The 22,981-nt window shown below is 42.5% G+C and overlaps 1 protein-coding gene across 15 annotated transcripts in view; it reads right to left on the reverse strand.

Annotated features, from left to right (window-relative positions):
* Positions 1-577: 577 nt before the first annotated feature.
* Positions 578-22,981, reverse strand: part of MBNL1 (muscleblind like splicing regulator 1) — a 245,972-nt gene continuing 223,568 nt past the window's right edge. For 9 of the 15 annotated variants that reach the window (XM_015427000.1, XM_015426997.1, XM_015427010.1 and 6 more), the window contains 4 exons: positions 17,062-17,097; positions 16,175-16,269; positions 9,248-9,322; positions 578-1,728 (listed from right to left, as the gene is read on the reverse strand). In XM_015427000.1, coding sequence (XP_015282486.1) covers positions 9,266-9,322; positions 16,175-16,269; positions 17,062-17,097 — 188 coding nt within the window. In that variant the 3' untranslated portion in view covers positions 578-1,728; positions 9,248-9,265. The remainder of the gene's footprint in view (positions 1,729-9,247; positions 9,323-16,174; positions 16,270-17,061; positions 17,098-22,981) is intronic. The other 6 variants (XM_015427009.1, XM_015427006.1, XM_015427003.1 and 3 more) reach the window with 3 other exon arrangements.

Below are 22,981 nucleotides of genomic sequence, written 5' to 3' on the forward strand. Positions count from 1 at the left end.
AAGTCACCTATACTTTCTTAACACGATTGAAATTACATTGGTATGGGTTTTAACCCGTAATGTAATATTCTAAGGCTTTAATAGATGTACAGTACAATCAGTAAAATCAACACATCATTCTTTTTTTTTTTTACTAGAAAGCATCTCTCAGGCATAAAAACTTGCAAGTAAACTTGGAAGTATGGAAAGTTCTAGAACTGAACTCTCACTTCTCCCATTCCATGCTATACTACCAGTGACCTGGCCCCCTCCTCAGCAATCTCTAGCTTTGCTGAACAGAGCAAAATATATCCTTTACTAGCTGCAACATCCAAACCACAAAAAGGATTTCCTTTGGATGAATCCATTCTTAAAACTTGAATGCACATCTATTTTTTGTTTCATTTTTTTTTGTAAAGGCTTTCTAAGGCTATAAGCAGTTAATCTGAACAGAAGAAATCACATATAAAACTCACCCCAATATTTAACCCACCCAATGCCTATTCTAATTACCATATTCCATTTTATGTTTTGGTTTTGTCGTGCATCTGATGTCAGTGCTTCTGTCTCATTTTTGATTAGAGTCACTTTTTTAAAAAAGTGTGACTTTGAAGTGATGCATATGAGCAGAAAGCGAAAACCCTTCTCTTGCAATGCATTTAGAGTCTCTTGGACTTTTTGACAGAGGTTAGAAAACTGAAGCAAAATAAATTCTTCAAAGATTTTGCTAACAGTGTCTCAGAAATGGCTTTTCCCTTTTTTAAAAAAAAGTATATTGTGTATTATAGTCTGCATAACTATTACAACTACAATGGATTATAATAATTTATATAGATTTATATATCCAGTATGTGTAAGAATAACCAGTATGTCTAGAGTCCCTCCCCCCTTGTGCTGTCTACTATTAACTAAGGTAAAATGGCCATTTCTGAGACAGCTTTGGTTTGGAACAGAAGGGTGCCCTTTGACTGATTGGCTATTAGCAAAATAAGCAAAAAAAAAAAGTGTGGCTCTTAAAGTAATACTGCAGAAATAATACTCTACTTTGATTACAGTCTATGGCACTTCATGAGAATCTTTAACAACATGGTACTTAAAGCCATTGATGTGCTTTAAAAATATACACAGTTGTGGTTTTTTTTTTTTTTACTTGGCACATTCATCTCTGTCAGATAACTCTTTTACCACTTCTTACAATCTATTACATTTAAAAATATTACTCTTGAACAAAAAGGAAAAAAAATTATACTGCGCATGCACGCTGTCATCTATAATGGCAATTTTTTTTAAATACAAGGTGCACCTTTTGTTATTTGTAAACCTTGAAAGAAATAAACTTACTTAAAAATTATATCTTGGTCTACGGACGTACCAATACATAATAGATCTATGGCTACATCATAGTCTGTCTTTTCAAGATGACGTACATGATTATGTAGGAAAGATTCTACCAATGCATACTTCAGTTCTGTATGCATTGCATACCTGTGTGCTAGAAAAGATAGACAGTGCTGTAGTCTTTAGACAATATGATCACCCCAGCACAAATATCAGTTCAATGTACAAATTATATAGGCAACAGTGTGCAGTGGATTTCCAAGTTGTCATTTCATCTTGTTAACATGCAATATGTGGATGTCTTACTGCTGAGGGAATTTGGGTGCCGTTATTTGACGATATATACATTATGGCTAATGACCTGTCCTGTTTCTTCACTCAACCACACTGTCCTCTTTTCTTTAATATGATCTATCAAGAAGAAAAAGAGAAAAATAAAGGTGTTATAATTATTTTAGGTATGTGAAATCTTTTAACCCCCTTTTTCTGATTTTTAAAAAAATACATCTAAGGCATTCAATCATTACAGTTGACAATCTCCATAAAGTACACGTAAACATACCAGTTCTGTCTAGATGCTATAGAAAACGATTACTGCCTTACATAAGCAAGGTCACAAAATCCCTATTGAATAGGGGTCAGCTGAAATAAGATTAAAGCCAGAGCTATTTTTGGGCAGGAACGCACAGGAACGGAGTTCCGGCTGGCTCCCGAGTTGGCCACGCCCAGCAGGAACTCATTAGCATAATAGGCCACACCCAACAGCAGAAACTCATTAGGACTGGCTACATTAGGGGTGTGTGGCCTAACATGCAAAGGAGTTCCTGCTATAAAAAAGCCCTCCGTTTTGACAACAAACAAGGTAAACAGAATAAGAAGCAAAAGGTGAGTGTGTCTGGATGACCACACTTCTGCGAACATGGGGTGTGTGGCCTAATATGCTAATGAGCTGTGCTGTCAGGGTTGTGTCCTAATAAGCAAATGAATTTCAGCTGTTGGGTGTGGCCTATTATGCTAATGAGTTCCTGTTGAGCTTTTTTCTACAAAAAAAGCCCTGATTAAAGCTATGTAAACATTTTTGTCCACCAGTTTTTTAGGGAGGGTAGTAGAAAAGAGAGGTGCAGCTCCAACTCTGATACCATTCTAAGTAAATAAAATACACTTAAACAGATCAGAAATGCTATAGAAAATGACTACTGCTTTAAATAAGCAAGACCGCAAAAGCGCTATTGAATAAAGCTCTGCTAAAATGAGATGAAAGTTATAGCAGTAAAGAGAAATGCAGCTCCTACTCTGACACCATTCTAAGTGAGGGCAGTGGTTCCTGCCCTGTTTCTGAATTGGCACTGTGACACTGTCAGGTAGGCAATCTGATTGGCTTCCTGTCTTTGTCATGTCAGCATGTTTTTTACAATCTCTCTGATTGGCTGGAATCATTTCAAGAAGGAGGAGGGGGCTCTGAAGCAGCTGCAGAAATGGGAAAAAACCTGCAGTAAAATCAGTAAAAAAATTAAAGGAAACTGAAGGAGTTACATGGGAAATATTTTGAATCCCTTGACCCCATGGCATCCTGAAGATTTCCACAGTGAAGGTCTATGGTTGAAACAGAGTTGCCCGGCAACTTCTGCTGAAAGCACATAAATTCACATTTTTTGTTGACATCTTTAGAAAAAAAGTTCAATAAAGGAAGTTCCACAAGGTACCCTGTCAAATCTCATTTATCGAGTAAATGGAACTTAGAACCCAGTTTCTTTCTCTCCATACTTTTGGGCCAGCCTTCATAGAAATGATGGTACCACTTTACTCTGCTCTGGTTAGACCATAATGGTACCACTTTACTCTGCTCTGGTTAGGCCTCACCTAAAGTATTGTGTTCAGTTTTGGGCACCACAATTTAAGAAAAATATAGACAAGCTGGAAACGAGTCCAGAGGAGGGCAACGAAGATGGTGAGGGGTCTGGAGACCAAGTCCTATGAGGAAAGGTTGAAGGAGCTGGGTATATTTAGCCTGGAGAGGAGACAACTGAGAGGTGATATGATAACCATCTTCAAGTACTTGAAGGGCTGTCATCTAGAGGATGGTATGGAGTTGTTTTCTGTGGCCCCCGAAGGTCGGACCAGAACCAATGGGTTGAAATTAAATCAGAAGAGTTTTCAGCTAAACATTAGGAAGAACTTCCTGACAGAGTGGTTCCTCAGTGGAACAGGCTTCCTAGGGATGTGGTGGGCTCTCCTTCTCTGGCGGTTTTCAAACAGAGGCTAGATGACCATCTGACAGCAATGCGGATTCTGTGAACTTAGGCAGACCATAAAAAAAAGATTTTTAAAAAATGAGAGGGAGGGCAGGAAGGGTTGCCTCAGTGCTTAGTTCTTGTGGCCCTTTCTTACACGCCCAGAGAAATGCTGATCACCACTTTGGGGTCAGGAAGCAATTTTCCTCCAGGGATCCTGGAGGTTTTTTGTCATCTTCTGGCATGGAACAGCAGTCACTGTGGGTGTGGAGGGGGAGGTATTTGTGAATTTCCTGCCTTGTGCAGGGGGTTGGACCAGATGACCCTTGAGGTCCCTTCCAACTCTATGTTTCTATGAAATAATAGGCTGTAATTAGCCATTCTTGGAAATTCTTGAAAGTAAAGAATATACAACAATCTTCCTGTTTCCACACTGCCCGTAATTTTACAGATTCGCTGCCCCAACATGAAGTCTTTATATGCTGAAGAGCTCCAGGCTGCTTTGTAAATTCTGTACTTAAGCATCTTCCTGGGCACAGGTTCAGCAACATTTAGTAATGAAATTAATACAGCTTAAGTTAGTTGCATTGTTTTCAATAAGACGCCTTTTATTGTTTTCAATGAGACTATAATGTGAACAGGTGGAAAATGTGTGGGTTGTGACAAACCCAAAGGACAGGGAGCCTCTTTTGCTCCCCTATTGTATGTGCTTGTGATGGGAAACCCTAGCTTGTTATTAAGCAACATATGACACAGCTCACAAGAGCTGTCACATTCTGAAGGGGCTTCCACACAGTCCACTGAAGTGAGCAGGAATGGACAGTGTTGGATAATGAAGGATCCACAGAGATGTTGACTTGGACATACTTGTGAGATATCCGGGGTCGGCGTTGGAGCTCCTCAGCTAGCCTCTGTCAGAGTCATAAAGGATGGTCCGGAGCCTGACAATACTGTGACCAATTTCCCACAAGCTGCTGGTCTGTGCTCGCTCTTCCCTTTGCCCCAATCGTACGTGTCAATTTCACACCATGTGCTGTGCGGCCCCATTTTGCCCCGCAGCTTCGCCCGATTTTCCCCGCATCTACTCAATTCTCAAAAAACAGGATTGAGTAGACGTGGGGGAAATCAGGCGAAGCTGCGGGGCAAAATGTGCCCGCGCAGCACATGGTATGAAATTGACATGTACGATCGGGGCAAAGGGAAGAGCAAGCATGGAGCAGCAGTTTGTGGGAAATCGGTCTGTGTCTTTAAAAAAAAAAAAGATGCCAGAAGAAAACACCACTCATTAGTGGAACTGATCTGGAGTATCCAGCTCATAGTTCCACAAGAGAATTGGACCAAACACATGCAGTAACATTAGTAATTTCCCAGGAAAAAAAACCTAGTAGGGTACCAGTAAGCATTAATTTTCAACCTTTATCATGCCTAAATAATCAGTAACCTAAAAAAGAGTGACTACATAGGAACTTTGATGCCAATCCAGGTGAACTTTGTACTTATAGGCTTGAATCCAACAATGCACAAGTAGAAAAATAAATGGGCCTTGCAAAGTGACACTTCTGCAAGGTCTTTTCTCCCTATATATTATAGTGCCCAGAAATTCATTGCACAAGATGTTGTGCAAGCAGAAAAGCAAGTGAGGATACAGTAAGTCTGACATAGCACAAGTGGCTACCACAGTCTTTTTCTCTAGCAGAAGTAGAAATTTTGTACTGAATCCAACCCATAATGTGTTGGATAAGGACACATGCATAGATAAAATTACTGCTGTTCCCAATAAAGTATGCATGAAAAGAATTATTGGATCCATGCTAACATGCATGCATCTTTTATATCTGAACCACACAAGTCCCATCTCTTAGATGCAGTTATGGAAAAGGCAAAAGTTGAGTATACAGTGGAAAGCAAAATACAGTGGATTAATTCCTGACAATGGAGGCACAGATCGCTAGTATAATTAGGCTGGTGTTTTTCCATTTACGTTAGGCTTGACAGTTGGTTCCTTACCGGTCTCACTAAGACTTAGCCACAGTGATCCATGCAACAGTCACCTCCACACTGGACTACTGTAACTCTCTTTAAGTAGGGCTAGCCTTGAGACTGACTCAGAAACTTCAGCTGGTCCAGAATGTGGCAGTGCGGCTCCTTACAGGGATGCCGATTAGATCACATATTCAACCGGTGCTCCGCCAGCTACTGTAGCTCCCAGTTGAATGCCAGATCAGGTTCAAGGTTATAGTATTGACCTTTAAAGCCCTACATGGTCTGGGACCAATGTATCTGAAGGACCACCTCTCTTGGTATGTCCCCCGAAGGGCACTTCACTCAGCCTTGCTTGCTGATGACCCCCAGTCTGAAGGTTGTCCGGCTATCCACAACCAGGGCCAGGGCATTTTCAGCCCTGGCCCCAACCTGGTGGAACACTCTGTCTGATGAGACCCGGGCCCTGTGAGACTTGAAACAATTTCACAGGGCCTGTAAGACAGAATTGTCTTACAATTGTCTTCAATGAGTGGCGCCCCCTCCCCACTATGGACTTATGCAGATCTGCTTAGTGCACCATCTGGAATTGTATAATAAATCTAATTTAGCTGGATTTTAAATGAATTTTAAGTATGTGTTGATTTATATGTTCTGACTCACCCTGAGCCTTACTGTGTTGGGGAGGGCAGGATAAAAATCCAATAAATAAATAAATAAATAAATAAATAATTCAGAGGGACAGGAACTTCCTGCCCTGATACACGGACATAAGTGAATAACACTCCCGGAAAGTCTCCAAGTCAGTGAAATCCATTACTGAGAAAGAGTGACTACTGTAATAATCCACATAAGTGGGCCAATCCTTGCATTGTGATCCTTGCAAAAGCAACAACATTTTTGGAGGCAACCACACTTTTATCATTTTTTAAATTTTCTCTCCCCTCAAAGAAGCTTTGGTACCTTTCCTTTTATTTATTAGCTCATTTGACCAAAAATCTTAAGTTTAACCATAGGATCACAAAATTAACAACATAAATGAAATAAGCATCGCATGGCAAGCAATAAGACAGAATTCAGCAATAAAATATACAAAACACAGAGATATAATAGGGGTAATCCCTATGGATTATCCGTTGTTTAAATATCAACTTCCTCTGGAACCTTGGGTAATATACCCATTACTGGCAGATTTTGATCTAGAAATAACCTGCTCTGTCGCAAAATATCTGGTAACAGTGATCTCCTTAAAATGTTGGTGAAATATGTCTGTGCTTGGGAGCTTGGGAGCTTTTGGGGAACTTGGGAGCTATAAGGGAGCTTGGATACATGGTTGTCATTTCCTCCATTTGATCTCCAAAACAACCTTATGAAACAAGTTAATTAACATCTGAACAGCCCCCCCCCATCATCTATCCGTCACTGAGGCCAACTTTTCTGAATGCCAAAAAGAGTCTTTAATGCAGAGTTTGTTCATAAAAATGAGATGTTACAATTTAAATGCACATGATGTTAAATGAAACAAGATCAGAAGTTCTCATTAGCCATAAATTTGATTAGCAGACATTGCTCCTGCAATAGGGGAGAAGATGTCAGAGAATCTATTACAGCTCACTTAAACTGTCTTGTTAGATGAAGACGTGCTGTCAGGCAAAACCAGTGCTGAACATCCCAATCAGAAAGTTAAATTAAGCACGGAAAGCAAAAACTCTCCTCCAGTCTGACTGGTGCAGCCGAGTGAAAACCTTCTCATGGAAAGAAGGCTAACTTATAAAGACTTGACACACAATAACTGGAGCTGTATAGTTCAAGCTGAATTTATACTGCTGTCAGAGTTTATATTCTTTGACTTGAATCCACCAGTAATTTCTGCTGACAGAAGTGACATCCATACATGGATTGCAACGTCCCACTGCAGACAAACATGCCACTGCATATTGTTCATGTGGGATGAAAGACCCCCAGAAAAAGAATGAGAGGGGGGAGTGTCTGCCATGGGAGGGATGAATTGGCAAATATTGCCCCTCCAGTGGAAATTCTCCATTGGATCATAGCCATTGTCTGATTTCTTCTCATAAAAACACACATGATTTAACATCATTTAGCTCTCTGTGCTGAAGAAACACCATTAGGCTGGCTGTTCTCAGTCCCACATAAAAGGCTTCTTAGGGTTACACCTATCACAGGAAGCCTGGAATGGTCTTTTGAAATTGCCCATGACAGCTGTTAGCACTAGAGATGGGCACAGACTGGAAAAATGGAAGTCCATGCAGTTCCGTGAATTTCACAAACTTTCCCTGTTTATGAATCAGTTCGTGGTCTGTGATGGGTGCAACCTGGAAGTGGGCTCAGAAGGCATCTAAATGCCTCCTGAGCTCACTGGTGTTGTGCTGCGATCTGGAAGTGGGCTCGGGAGGCATTTAAATGCCTCCTGAGCTCACTTGTGGGCGCATGTAAGCAGCAACACAGCTTCAAAGGGTTCTCTGGGCACCAGCACGCCTGTACCACAGACCGCCCCAGCAGACCAAAAGGACTGCTGAAAAAAATTGCAGTCCGTGGGTGGGCCGTCAAAACCACAAATGCACAGACCAGGCAAATGGACCACGAACCGGACCCCAGTTCGTCATGAAGTTAGGTCCATGGACTGGTCCATGCACATCCCTAGTTAACATGTTGTGAGTCATGCTTGAACTATGACTGCTCTTGTTGACTGGGTGTTTCCCTTCACACCACCATGGGGGGGCATTTGTGCACATGTGAAAGAGAGAGAGAGAGATACAAAGAGGGAGAGTTGAGGAAGGCAGGAAATTAAGAGAGAGGAGAGACCAGAACCACTACAGGCAAGGAGAAGAGAGAAAAAGAGGGTTAATGGAAGATGGTGAAAACACAGAGTCTGTATTTATAACAATGCTTTTCTGTTGCTGACACAGTGATGAGTTAAAAAAAAAATGTAAGTGGCCCACAGCGACTTCAATTATGTATCTCTGCTTTAAGATGGCTTTAATTCTTCCAACAATACTGAACAGAATATCCACTTTCCTCTAGCCTCTTAAAGGGAAATATACTACAAATCTTCATTTTGGGGCCATAGCACAGATTTTGAAAAAGCGTATGTAGAATATTTTCTCTGCTTCTTGCATGTTATTTTTTGCACTAACACTACAGCTTGACTGAGAAACGCTACAGTCTCACAGGAAAACCACTGCACCAACAAACAAGAAAACAAGGCTATTGCTGAGGGTTACTTTCTATCCCATCCCAAAATGGGGGGGGGGGGACACATCACTTGCCTGATCTATATGGCTCTTTTTAAAAGGTATTACCAGAAACAGATCCCATCTCGGAACCATAACACATTACCTGACTCTGTGTCCACCTGCGAGGGGACCAATGTTATCTTATATTTGACTGTTTTTATCCCACTTGCCTCCTGTAAAGCAGGGCTTGGAATGGCTTACAAAAAAAAAGGTAGCAATCTTAAAAATCACTATACAATTATAAAACAGACACAGCAGCCAGGAGGTGGGGCTAAACAGCTGGAAGAATTCAACCCCAGAGAGCCCCAGGTAGCAGCTCCTTTTCAGGCCTGAGCAGTCAAGGGGAGGGGCTGAGCAGCTGGAGGAACTCAGCCTTTGATGGAGCAGTCTCTCCTGGCAAGCAGCTGTGCACTACACAAATTCAGTGTTCAAAAGTGAGCCAAAAGCACTTCAGAAACTTACTGTTTGATGATTAAATGTCTACATCTGTGTAACATACTTGTGGCTAGTCAGATGTTCGGCAGATATTATGGGTATCTGTTAAAAAACAAGAGATGTAAACTGTGAACAATAATGCCCAATAAGCATGCACGCTTTATTAAGGAGTAGCAAAGTACTTCAGGAAAATGGTGGACATTTACATTGTAACTATGTTAAACATAGATTATACAGTAGCAAACACCCTTGCTGTTAATTATTTTTCCAACCAGTGTTAATACATATTACTGATCATTCAGAAAGTTAACAATTAAAAGTTCATGCAGTGCAGTAGTTTCCAAAAGCCCTTTTTGTTGGCCTACACAAAATTATGAGGTTGGGGGTATTTCAACTTCAGAAATAAATTTAGGAACATTCTGGCTGTGGACTTTGCAGTCGCAATTTTAAACTGCTCTGAGCCAGATTTTTTTTTACAGAAAATCTTCTGCAAGTGCTTGAGTCTCCTGGATAAGCTGTGTCGAGATTCAAATGAAAAGCATATCAGAGGGTGACCCTGGAATACTGAACTGCAATTCTTACCATATATCTTGCAGAGACACCTATAAAGACTTCCCATTTGTGGCTGCCCACGCACATAGACATTTGATGCTAGTTCCCAAGAATAGTGCTACCGGTACCATCCTCATATAGAAATGGCATTTAAAAGTTTGCTTTTGAGCAGCAAAATGTGACACATCCCCCCCCCCCCAGCCTGCAGTCATTGTACTATGGGTACTGAGGTTATTCTGCACACCCAGGCTAACCTTATCTCTTCAGATCTCAGAAGTGAAGGAGGGTTGGCCCTGGTTAGTACCTGGATGGGAGACCACCAACGAAGCCCAGAGTTGTTACACAGAGGCAGGCAATAACAAACTACCTCTATTCATCTCTTGCCTTGAAAATTCTATGGCATCACCATGAGACAGCTGCGACCTGACAGCCCTTTACACACATACACACATGCTTCATTCCTTCAAGATTTAGAGCTGACTGCTGGGGCCCCTGAGGTATCTATTATATTTTCCTCTTCTTCCAAAGAGTTCACAGCAGCAGCAACTGTGGATCTCCTCTCCCCATTTTAGACTCATAACAATCCTCAGACTGAGCGGGATTGACCGGTCTAAGGTCACCTAGCAAGCCTCGTCACTGAGTTGACTCTGGATTCCCCAGTCTTAGTGCAGTCCTCTAACCACTAACTGCTCTGACTTGCTAGCTGACTTGCTATGCTCAGCCCGATGGTTTTATTGTGTTCTTCCATAACAACCCTGTGAGGCAGGTTAGGCTGAGAGCAGTGAATGGCCTAAAGTCCCCCAGTGAGCCTTATGGCAGAGTGAAAGAGCTATACTTGGGTCTCCCAGGACCTAGTCCAACACTGTAATCACTACATCTTACATGCTGTCATGGGTGGGTCTATGGTGTTTCACAGCTTGCAGTGGGAATCCATTGAAGCACAGAGCTCTATATCATATCTGTTAGGAATATACAGGCCGCAAATGGCTTGGCCCTTCACCTAAGTAAAAACTAAGTCATGGTCTAAATAAGGTAGCATTACCTAAAACTCAAATGAGTTTGGATAGGACAAAGGCCTGCAAACTGGCTGTTTCCATATGGCGAATGTTCTCCATTTTCTTTGCCATATGGAATGCAGAGGAAATCCCAGTAGCCACAGAGCATTCTCACGGCAGTATTCCCCGCACTTTTCTTGCCTTAGCCCCCTGTAGCCGCCGCTATCCTCAAAACTCCAGACGGCTTTTCTAAGCTTTAAAGAAACGACTGACATATTGGTATAGCATTATAAGACCTACCTGCTAGGTCCTCTGAATTCTCAGCATCGCATCCATTAAAAAAAAAAAAGACTCTATAGCCTTTTTATTACAGAGATCTGTCTCCACAAGGAAAGGGGATTGAGGGGTTTTAAAAATGAAAGCTGGGAATTCAAAGTAAAGTAGGCAGATTATTATAATGTTATAACGCTATAGCTGCCAACCAGTGATTTTTAAAATGTGTTGCAGGGGGAAATGGTGGCCGTGGGGGCACCCAGGCAAGGAAAGTGGTGCTGATGTGGGTGGGACCTGCAAGAAAGGAACACCATTCCACCCACATGGCATACAAATATGTGTTGACTGTGATCCTTCCAAAAGAAAAATTGTATCAAACCAGTTTTGGGAAACATCACAGCAAAGCAAAGGAAAACATAAAAATGGGGCAACTAGTAGGTAATATTGTGCGAATGCTCCACAAAAAAAAAACCCTTGCCCTGGTTTGGATGTCAAGCAAAAGCAAAATTTGTGTGTGGAGTCAGCCTTTGTATACATCCTGTTAGCAGGTATTAAATCAGAAAATACGACAGGAAGACTAGGAGATGATAAAAGAAGAGTTGAGATTCATCTTTTAGTTGAGCTAGATTCAACTCCAGTAGCACCATAGAGACCAACAAGATTTTGGGGGGTATAAGCATTTGATGGTCAAAGCTCCCTTCAACAGATTCTCAGAAGCTTATAACCCCCCCCCCCAAAAAAAAATCTTGTTGGTCTCTAAGGTGCTGGATTTGAATCTAGCTCTTCTACTGCAGACCAGCACAGCTGTCCTCTTAACTGAGCCACTCACTGTGATTCTTCACCCCACCCCCACCCTTGTACTTGCTCTTTAGGTGTCCTCTTTATACAGTTCTACAGCATTTTTTCACAGAAAGGGTGCCCAAGTGTAATGAAGCTTCTCATACCATTGGTTTTCTACGGCAGCAGGAGAAGATGTTGCACCCAGCTGTGTAGAAGCTTCAAGAGTAGTGCTGTCGAAACAGACCAAGGACCTTCAGCACCAGTCAGTGAAGATGAAGGGCCAGATCTTAAGACCTTCTCTGCAGGCATGCACATTGCGTTTGGTGGCATTACATCACAGTCAGCATTGCTTACATACTATATACATATATGGCTTATATATGTATATACTGAGGGTTGGCTGCGGGACTTGACTGGAGCGCATTATGAAGATCCAGAGAGGATACGCATGAAATGGTCAGATTGTACAACAAAAGAATGCCCAGAATCTGGGTAGCAAGTGCATGGGGGCTTGAAAAAACATAGAAAAGTTACAGTATCATTTGTGGGAGGGGACGAGGACCTCTCAGTGGTGGTTTTGCATGAGTGATTCTCAGGCTGATTAGAGAACGTTGACTGCAATGTTTGTACACAGATCCACACCACATCTAATGGGAAATTTCTGCAGCACAGTCCATTCTTGCCTTTATGATGCATAAATAATCAAATGAGTACATGGGGGGGGGGGAGCCCACTGTGGTGACAAACGCGCTCAATGCATACACTCATTTGTACACATAGGACGTTGGCGGCCATATTTTTGCCTCCATCAAGGCAGAGGTAAAATGTGGGGTTGCACAAGTCCTCTTTCACTGGCACTGTAGGATGAATACTATGGCCCTAACGGTGCAACTGGAACTTGTTATGAAAAAAGAAAAGCAGCTACTACTAGGTGTGAAGTGCACAAACACTGAGATGCCCTGTGTGTCTTTATCTAAGCACAACTTGGTTTGAGCATAGATTTGCAAATGCAACAGCCTATCTAGGTTTGTTGTCAGCTTGTTGCCTGCATGAAGATGAGAGCCTAATGTGAGGGACAATGATCCCTGATAACACCAGTAACTAAGGGTAAACATATACGTTACTAGAGAATCATGATGAGGGGTAACGTCCCTCTCTCCCCCCTGAAGTTCCCGAAGGTTTGCTCCAATGTGATCCTTGCTGGGGAAGAAGCCTGGGAGGGGAACACTTCAAGGATATCAGCTGGTATGAGACAAGATAGAGCAGCCTTTTGCCTGCAAATCTATCCTCTAAATATGCCCTTCTTGTGCTCCACTATTTCTGGAAACATGTCCTTGGGTTCATATGTTTGGAACGATAACGTCTCATTTGGTACTAATGTAACATATGGATTCACCATAACATTGCTGGCAGTATTTTCTGCTCTTCTTAGTAACATGGCCAATTGAAGGTTCTGGGATGCCCCCTTTCTCCCAGCAGGAAAACCTATCCACACATGGGTTGCCACCAGGAAAGATGCTTGCCTTTTCTTGCCACCACCCACCAAGCCTTTTTCATTTAAGAATGGCTGGTTTTGTGCAATCCCAGGGTATGCTTTGTTGAGTTTCCAGCCGTCCAACTTTCATTTGTGCAGCAGCAGTCAGCACCTTGTTGGATAGCCCTTGCACAATGAGGGCAGTTGCCAAACAGCTGACATACAGCATCGTGGAAGTGGATGGTCCCCCAGGTTGGCAGAAGGTAGCCCTTCCCTCATTTGTAAGGTTCAGGCATGTAGCTGGCAGGGCACAAAGGCAGTCAGCATTTTACTAATCAACATGGACTCCAGAATTGCTATGGGCTACCGTGTTGATGGTTTTGTTAGCTATCTATTAAGTATAGCACTAGAAGTGTCTAGCCTACTAGGCTTCCCATGTAATGCACATATGAATGCCAGGAACAAATTCCTGGCAAATGTATCATTGATAGGGACAGTTTATATCCACAGGCCTTAAAGGGACAACTCCTCAATCTCTGAATTTGTTCAAATGCAGAGGATGAATATGCTCAAGGGAGAAGCGTATCAGATGAGCAGCATCAAATTAATCCATCCTTCCACATTCTGCCTGAACTCTTGATGAATTAAGTACCTGTATAGGTCTAGTAGTACATTGGGAAAGCAGAGGTGGCTCCTAGCCGGCCTGCTCTCCTGCCGATTGCTGGACAATGCACAGTGTAACATTGCTACAGCCAAGAAGCCACCCAAGGTAAACAGGGAGGGACATAGCTGCATAGCCCTCACAGATGCAGCCACACAGATGGAATTGGTGGGAGCTGGTAGGCTCAAGCAAGGGAGCAGACTGCAGGCGGTGGCTGCTGCAACTTCAGCCATGCACTTGTGTGGTCAAAAGAGGACTGGGCACAAAACCGCAAGTCAGCAGACAGACCCAGGTTCCTTGAGTTCATGGGTCAGGTCTCCCTAAGGTATAAACTTCCGAATATCTGTGGACTCAAGGGTCTGGGATCTTTGCTGCACCCCTCCCCCCCAGCAGTCCTCTCCAACTCTGGGAAAGTTTATTCCCAAGGTTGCAGGGCCCGCATGATCTAATAGTCGTGCGGGTTGGGAAGCTACAGTAGGGAGGTGAAGGGGGTGAAATTGCCCTCTCCTCTCTCTTGGTGGTGGAACCATGCAGATGGAAGTGGCGGGGCAATTTTGTCCCCTTCCCCCTTTTCACTGCAGCCTCCCAAACCACATGGGATTCTTGGGGGGGGGGGCAGGATGTAGGAATAACCACCATCAGCAGCACCTTGTGAGAACCAAGGGAGTTTCTCCATCTTGAGGTTATGACAAGTATTCCCATTGGAGCACTGGTGGTTCTTGTGGATGGGTGAAAGGCATACTGAACATATTCTCTCCCAAATAAATTAGGTCTCCAGCCATCAGTTTCCTACATACTGTACTTTTAACACAGTAGGGCCTGTGAATTTCATATTTTAATTTTAAATAATTATTGATTAGTTGGGAGGAATTCAGACTGGAGAAACAGGATAGCATAATGGCTAAGAGACTGAGCTATGAACCAGAAAGTCCCATGTTTGAATTTCATCTCTGCCACAGATTTGCTAAGTTGCCCTGGACATGCCCCTCTCTCTGCCTTAGCCATTCCTTTGTGATACGGGGATCATAATACTCACCTGACTTATAGAGTTGTTGTATCACTAAGCAAAGGTTTGAATACCCTTAGCTCTGACCTGGATGGCCCAGGCTATCCTGAGCTTATCCGATCCCAGAAGATAAGCATCCCTGGTTAGTATTTTGGGTGGGAGAACACCAAAGAAGTCCAAGGTCGTTATGCAGAGGCAGGCAAACCACCTCTGCTTCTCTCTTGCCTTGAAAACCTTAAAGGGTTGCAATAAACTGGCTGCAACTTGACAGCCCTTGATATACCAACTCAATGACTTTTGGCCATCCAGGCATCTTGAAACAAACCTATTCCGTACAAGAAACAAACCTATGTTTCTGGTCTGTCTGGGTGGGAAATGGGAAGACCATCAAGAGCAGGTGGGCTGATACTATGACCTTGGAGCTTTCTATTGTGCTACTCTGCAAACATTTGAACCATATTCTTTGGTGGGGTCAGAATCTCAGGAAAAGCCAATAGATTCTACAGCTAAATATGACCTCTGATGAACATCAGTTTTATGGTACCTAAAAAGGGTTGGCTGCGGGACTTGCCTATTGGCTTGTTGTCAAGCCCCATATTACTGTTAGGCGCAATGATATTTTCAGATCAAGAAGGAGCAGGAGAAGCCATCGAAAGGCTAAACGTAATCTGGTTTGCAAGGACATGCTGTCTGTTAAAGATTTTTCCCCCTTTATCTGTTTGCAATTGAAGAGTTGAAAAGTCGTGCTTCTAGACTCGTTTAAGCATTCTGATATGGATTAGATTTAGCTTTGAGCACATTTCGGCTGTCAGATCCCTCCTCTTCCAAGTCTTCCCTGCACAGCTCTTAACCAATGCCAGTGAAATCCTATCTAAAAAAAGACTCTCTCTCTGTGTCTCTCTTTGGTACTATCCTTCCTATCCTATTCTTAAAAAGCTGGGGGTGGAGAGTGGGGGAGAAGGCAATATGGACTGTCATATGTTTGACTGACTCAGGGCGAGGGTAAAATGCTTCAGCACTGGAAAGGGAGCTGCCGCACTTTCCTAAGCATGGACAGAAGGCCAATTTAGCATTGCTGCAGATCATATGAGAATGTGTAGGCCAACAAGAGGTACAAACGAACCAAAAAAAAAAAAAAAAAAAGATTCCCCATGCTCCTTTGAAGCACCGATTCTGAGTTATGTTTAAGAAACAAAGCTATAAATTAGCAAACCTGGTTGGCTGTGGCTGTTGCAGCGAAGGGGACGCTTGTGGCAGATGTTGTTGCTGCAGACACAGTGGCTGGCGTAGCGCCGTGCACCATGGGAACTTTCGGAAGGAAAATCATATAAGCAAACATACAGAAGAGTGTAGCAGTATGGGAAAACCATGGCAACGTGTGGTAGAATCATCGAGTATGGTATTTATATCAGCAGAGAAGCCGTGTGACGAGACGCCGCCACCCGCGAGTGACATGCAATCACAGCGCAAAGCGAGAGAACATTCCAGACAGCAGGGGGAGGGGCGGGGAGGGAAGAGATGAAAAAACGAGGGCAGAAGGGAGGGAGGAAAGGGAAGGAAAAAAGGCTCATTACCATCAGTGCAAGGTTTCAAATACAATCAAGCTTAATCATTTCCATTTATATTCAACAAACACACTTAAATTAGCCCCTATGGTTAACATCTTATAACTGTGAAATCCCATTTTTAAAAAAAAAACAAGCACCACCACAACAAAACCTCCCTCTGATAATATTTATAACCCGCTGGCATGAAATTCTATTTCTGTATTACTTTCATGAAGTACACTGTAAACTGTATGTTACTTAAAGTGCAAAACAGTTTCTAAAATACTGGAACTCAGAGTCCAGTCAAAATCCACCAAGGTTGACCGGGGCGGGGGGGGGGGGGGGGGACACAGAGAAGCTAAAACATAAATGACCTTCTAGGTAGTCTGTGTCAATTAAATAAAGCAAATGCATTTAATTGACAAGTGTTAGTGCGGGGGGGGGGGATGAATTGGCACTGTAGCGCTACGTTAGAGACCCAGCAGTGGATTTTGAGAGTCCGTGAGCTGCCAAACAGGTTTTAAGATAATCAAGAAACAAAGCTGGCACCTACCAACACTTGTAGCGGGTGTCATGCACAATATTGAGCCTGCCCATCATGCATTGCAACAGGAAGGTGGATTCGCAAAGGGAAAAGAATTAAAACAACCCATCACACGTGTAATTAGAAAAAATTCATTTGCACAAAGAATAAAATTGGTTATTATGGGAACAGTGGCATGTAACCATCAGCACAATCAAATCAAACAGCACAGTGGTGGTCAATTAGAACTAGTCTCACATGAGAAGGGTAGGGTAAAAGCAGATTGAACTGTGTGCTGGTATTTTTTTTTTTAATTAAAAGGAACTTAGTAGTTAAAGAAATGTGAGCTGTAACAGTATGATAAAGCTGCTCTTCAGTTTTCAGTAAGAAAGATTTATTTATTCCATTCATTATTCCCCCACCCCAGTCAATTTTAAATGTAGACTTAAAACCTATTTCCTGAAACCTGGATTGAAAATTTCCATTATTTTAATATATAAAGCACTATGGCATTATGGTACATCTCTCTGTACTGTGATCTAGTATCCTCATTTTAAACATTTAACAAGGATTAATGTCCTGGGCTAGATTCAAACTTCTGCCAGCAAACTGAAGCTAATTAGGCAAAAAATGAAACCCGTGCAAAAATAACAAAAAACATTCAACAGACAATATAATGATATGAACTTAAATAAGTGATGTAGTTTATCAAAATATAATGTATTTAAAAGGAGATATCATAGGAGTTGGTCTACTGAACATTAAGAATGTAAAAGATGCTTTGTATGATTCCACAATATTGTAATTGGGCGGTTTTGGTGTCCCGCTTTTGAGGAAGCAATGCGATACGGGGACTGGAAGCTGGCAGGGCCATCAAGTGGATACAAAAGTGGCGAGATGAGTTTTGCAAAGGGGAAATATAAATATTGATGTTTGGACTTTTCACTGTTTGAGAAATTTCACTTGGACTATTTCTGAACATTAGTTATGTATTTGGACCACGTATTTTGTATTTATGAGTTACTGATTTACATAGTATACATTCTGTGTTTGATAAACTACATCACTTATATAAGTTCATATCATTGTATTGTCTGTTGGATGTTTTTTGTTATTCTTGCACGGGTTTCATTTTTTGTTTAATTTACTCCCTTCCGTGCTTCTCTGCTGTTTGAGCAAAATGAAGCTGGCATTCCAACAGCTGAATGGCACCTCTGGTTACAACTTAACGTTTGTGACATTATACTGGTATAACAGGGGGCATGGACCATCCTAAATCCTAGTTGGCTCATACAGAAAATTTAAGAATCAGGTCATGGGTAAGACTGTGCTTCTCTGACTCTTTGTGTATATGTCATTCCAGTCTGATAATCTATGATGCCAGGATAAACTACAGTGCATGTTAATCTACACTATAGAGTCATTTGCCTTCTTTAACCCAACAAAACTGGCAGGAAGGAAGAGCCCTAAGGCCACATGGTAATACTCAACAGATGGCATCTGACTGGGGTATATGAGCTCTTTTGATTCTCTGACATTCACCATGTTTCTAGATCTATTGTGTAACAGTTTTAAATGACATAATTAGGTAACACTCTACCAATGAGTTTATTGCATTGAAATAAATGTTCCAATTTCCTGTCTTTAAATAAGAAAAGAATGTAAATTAATGAGTTGCTATTATGAGGTATTATTACTACTATTAATCTGGGGTGTGTTGGAGGGGTTATATTTTCCTTCACAATATGAATGAGGTTGGGGGGCATTATTAAGGGGGTTTGAATTTGTGCAATTTTATTTGCTTTAGCAAAATGCACTGTTTCAAGTACATGTTCAGCAAGCACAGCTTCTCACTAGCTCAGCACTATCAAGTCACTCTCCCTAGAAGTATTGTCATGGTTATTCAGCATGTCTAGTTTTTGTGACCCATCTTAAGCCACAACTGACATGATAGTGGCTCCCTCCTCAGTATGTTTTCCCTTCCTATATGATTAGATAAATATACCTTCCTGTTTAAAGGTTAATTTTGATACGTGGATGGAAACATCAGAAGTGCAGGCATGCTCATTCATGCAAGAGGCCACTAACTTGGTCTTAACATTATTCCTCCAGACTACACAGCATTAAGTGGAGGAATCTCAACCCGGTTTGGCCTGCGCTTTCCCCAGCTACAGAAGCTTCTACACTGGCCAATGCTGACTAGCATGGCTCCTTCCTGATCTTCCAAATGTTATTATTATTTATTTATTTTATTCGATTTATACCCCGCCCTCCCCGCAATGCGCTGCAGGCTCATGCACTGTGGTTCCCAGCTTTGTTTGAGCTACTCATAGTTTGGTCATTGTACACCACAGCACTGCAGAGTTTGCTCAAGGAACAAAAGGACAGGAGGGAGGGAACTGGAGCATGCAAGGGGAGGTAGTAGAAAGAGGGCAGATGATGTGAAACCAGGAGCACTTTCTCATAGCTCACATTATGCTTTGCAAGATCAGGATTTTTATGACTGAAGGAAGCCTGTACTACTGTATATCCTAGCCACCCAGACATTCCTCTATGTGAAACTATTCCTGGAATGGACAGGAGGATTTATCTGAAGGAACACTCCTCTGGTTGCAGAGGTGCCCTGGGCCTGAGACTAAACTAAACAGAAACTGGCTTGGCTTGATTTGGCAGCATCACCGAAACCCACTCTAGCCCCTAGGGCAGGAAACTTGACATTTGGATGTGTCACGAATGAACAAAACATAAGAGTTCTGAGTCAATGGCGTGCCAGGCACAGTAGGCTGTGTGCATGTAGCCCTTGAAGGACAGTCATGCTGATCACCTGTTTAATAGGCAATGGGAGAACGGGCAGATTGGAATTCTGCTCCATACATTCAGTCCCCTTGTATGGCTAAACAATGGGATTCTAGCCTCTTTAAAAGGGCTTTGCATGTGCCTCCCTGATATCTGGAGTAGTCTGGGAAACGGTTCACACAACACGCCTTTGTACATACAGTTCCATAACAAAGTAGGGTCCTGGGCATTCAAGCCTGACTCCTAGCTGCACTGTCAGGGCAGAGGGGACTATGAGTCGGTTTAAGTCTGAGCTTCACTTGGCAGGACCTTTTTAACTCTAATTGTTTCAGTGTTGTTGCTTGGGGAAATCATTGGCATCACACAGACATGTGTTTAAGGAGAATGGAGTTGCCTTTACTACTCCTCTTCCCTCCATTCATATACTACAAGCAAACTGGTTATTTTGGGGGGTTTGGCACACTTTAACATCCAAAGGGGCAGACTATGTACTGTTCTGGCCTTGCTTTGAATTACAACATTCTAACAGGCCAGTTACAGAACCTTGGTTGCAGGGCTGGCTAAAATGTCAATTTGCTGGTCCAGATGTCAATGGCAAACTATAGTTTGCTGGAAACCCAGAACAAAGCTTGAATGTGCCTGACCAGTGATTTAATAGCTACTATTCAGAACATCTATGCTCTATTTTGAGCTACACATTATTAATTCTGTAATCCCTATGAGTAGAAAATAAGCACTTGCATTTGTTTCTTTTTGCAATGATGCTCTGTCATTTAATTGCATGTATTTTTTAATTTGTCATTTACCATTCTCACTCATGATCTAAACCAACACACACTTTTAGCACAGGGTTTGCAGCAAATGAACATGAGACAGCAATGGAAACCTACAATGCAATACTTGCAGGTATGAAGAAGACATGGTTGTGTAGGACCCCTTTAGTGGTTCTTTTTTTAAAAAGGAACTCTGCTATTGCAGTTTAACCCTTCAGGTTGTTAAATGAAACTGTATACCTCATGAATCTATGGAGTCAAACCACAGCCTGCATTTCTGCCCAGGGGAAAAAAAAAAATCTATGAATTAACTAGGCAGAAGTGGAAAAAAAGCCAGGGCATGCCATAAAAACGATATCTGCGGCAGAATTTAGTATGCTGGAGAAATTATGTTCACTGTAACATGGAATGCATTATTCCATATATTTCTTTCAAGTTGTCACTCAAGTCAGTTTTGTTTTATTTATTTATTTCAATTTACATTCTTTATTTCATTTCTGAAAAATAAAAATCTGTTTCTGTAGCTGCTAATCACTTTTTGCCGTGGATTTTAATGTTTTCCCATTGATTTTAGTACAGGAAATCAAGCCCTTTTGCAACAAGGCTCACTTTTCTTCCCGTGTCATCCTTACTTGAACAGGAAACTGACACTGGCTTGGATCCTATAAAAAAACATCCACTGATGGAACAATTTCTATCAGAAGAGTTTCCATCAGTCGGGGGTGACTAGGATCTTGGAGACCTAAGTTCAAATCCCCACTCTGCCATGGAAGCTTGCTTGGCCAGACAAACACTCTCAGCCTAATCTGTCTCGCACAGCTGTTGTGGGATAGAATGGAGGAGAACCAGGGGTCATTTCGTAGAAAAAGAGCTAGGGGGACTCATTAGCATAACTCATTAGCATATGCCACACACCCTGACATCACCGGAAGTGTGTCCTCCCCACAGCCGGCGGCGACCTCCAGCGGGCACCAGCAGGGAGCTCCAGGCCCCGCCCTCCCGCACCTCACCCGGGGGGATGGCGTCCCCCCGCGTCCCCCCCCCCAAATGACCCCTGAGGAGAACCAAGTATCAGCCACTTTGGATCTTCTTTGGGAAGAAAGGTAGGGTATAAATTATAAAAAGTAAATAAATGTATGTTCTGAATTGCCCGGGAATGAAATGCATCACATTTAGCCAGTGAGAGGTGGCATCTAGGGATGGTCATGCACTGGGCCACTGACCTATTTTTTCCACAGACACGGGGCCCAGTCCATGGTCCATGAGCCCGGTCATGCCATCCCGCTGACACAGACCTCCCATGACCCTCCCAGGAGGTTGGTAAGATCCATGCCAGCAGGGCTTGCAAAAGCCACTTAAGGGGGTAAAGTCACTGCTCGGCCTTCACTCACACACTGCACAGCTTCGCAAAAGCCATTTAAAGGGAATGTGATCCCCTTAAATGGCTTTTGCAAAGCCGAGTGAAGGACAAGCAGCGACTTCACCCACTTCCAGCTCATTAGAAGTGAACCGGAAGTGGGTGAAGTTGCCGCTTGGCTGTCACTCGTGTGCCACATGGCTTTGCAAAAGCCAAGGGAAAGCATTCCCTTTAAATGGCTTTGTAAGCCGCGTGGTGTCACAGACCAAACAGACCACGAACCAGTCTGTTAAATGTGGAGGTTCATGGTCCAGGGGTCCATAAACTGCACAGACCTCTGAACCTCAATGGACCATCATTTTTCTGGACCGTGCCCATCCCTAGCGGCATCACAAATCCCTTCATGTGTAGGAGTCTGCAGTTTGTTTTTTTTAATATGGGCGTTTAGCATTGCATGTACTGGCTGCTTGTCAGTACAAGTCCAAGCAGAGTTACACCCTTTTAATTCCATATCTGGCTGGATCCACACATATGAGACACTGCACTATGGTAATCATTTACCTTCTAGATGTTCTTGCCACACAGGAAGAAAGGAAGAGGTGAATGCTTCTGCAAGCGGGACCTAACCTCTGCCAAATCCCTGTGTGACACTGTTTTCTGATAATGAGAATCATGCAAAAAACCTCCCTGAGATACAAAAGTGTGATCTTATATGATCTTTGATGTGTGCCTAAATTCTTGGGACCCAACGTAATATATTTTGTATCAAGGAAATCAGGTTAACACCCACCCACACAAAACAATTAAACTACCTGGGGACTGGAAATACCTAAGCACAGCTGTAGCTGAGTACCTGTTCCTCCTCTTCTACAGGTACTGCTTTAGAAGCCAGACTTTTTAAATTCAAACACAAGTCGTGTGCAAATGAAACCCAGTAAGACAGAACTCAAGATGTAGATTGACCTCTCATTTTCAAGGATCAGCCTCTGTGAGCCATAAATGCTGTATGATCCTTTTAGTATCT

Source organism: Gekko japonicus, unplaced genomic scaffold (assembly GCF_001447785.1).
Source record: "Gekko japonicus isolate JY-2015 unplaced genomic scaffold, Gekko_japonicus_V1.1 scaffold312, whole genome shotgun sequence".
NCBI lineage: Eukaryota > Metazoa > Chordata > Lepidosauria > Squamata > Gekkonidae > Gekko > Gekko japonicus.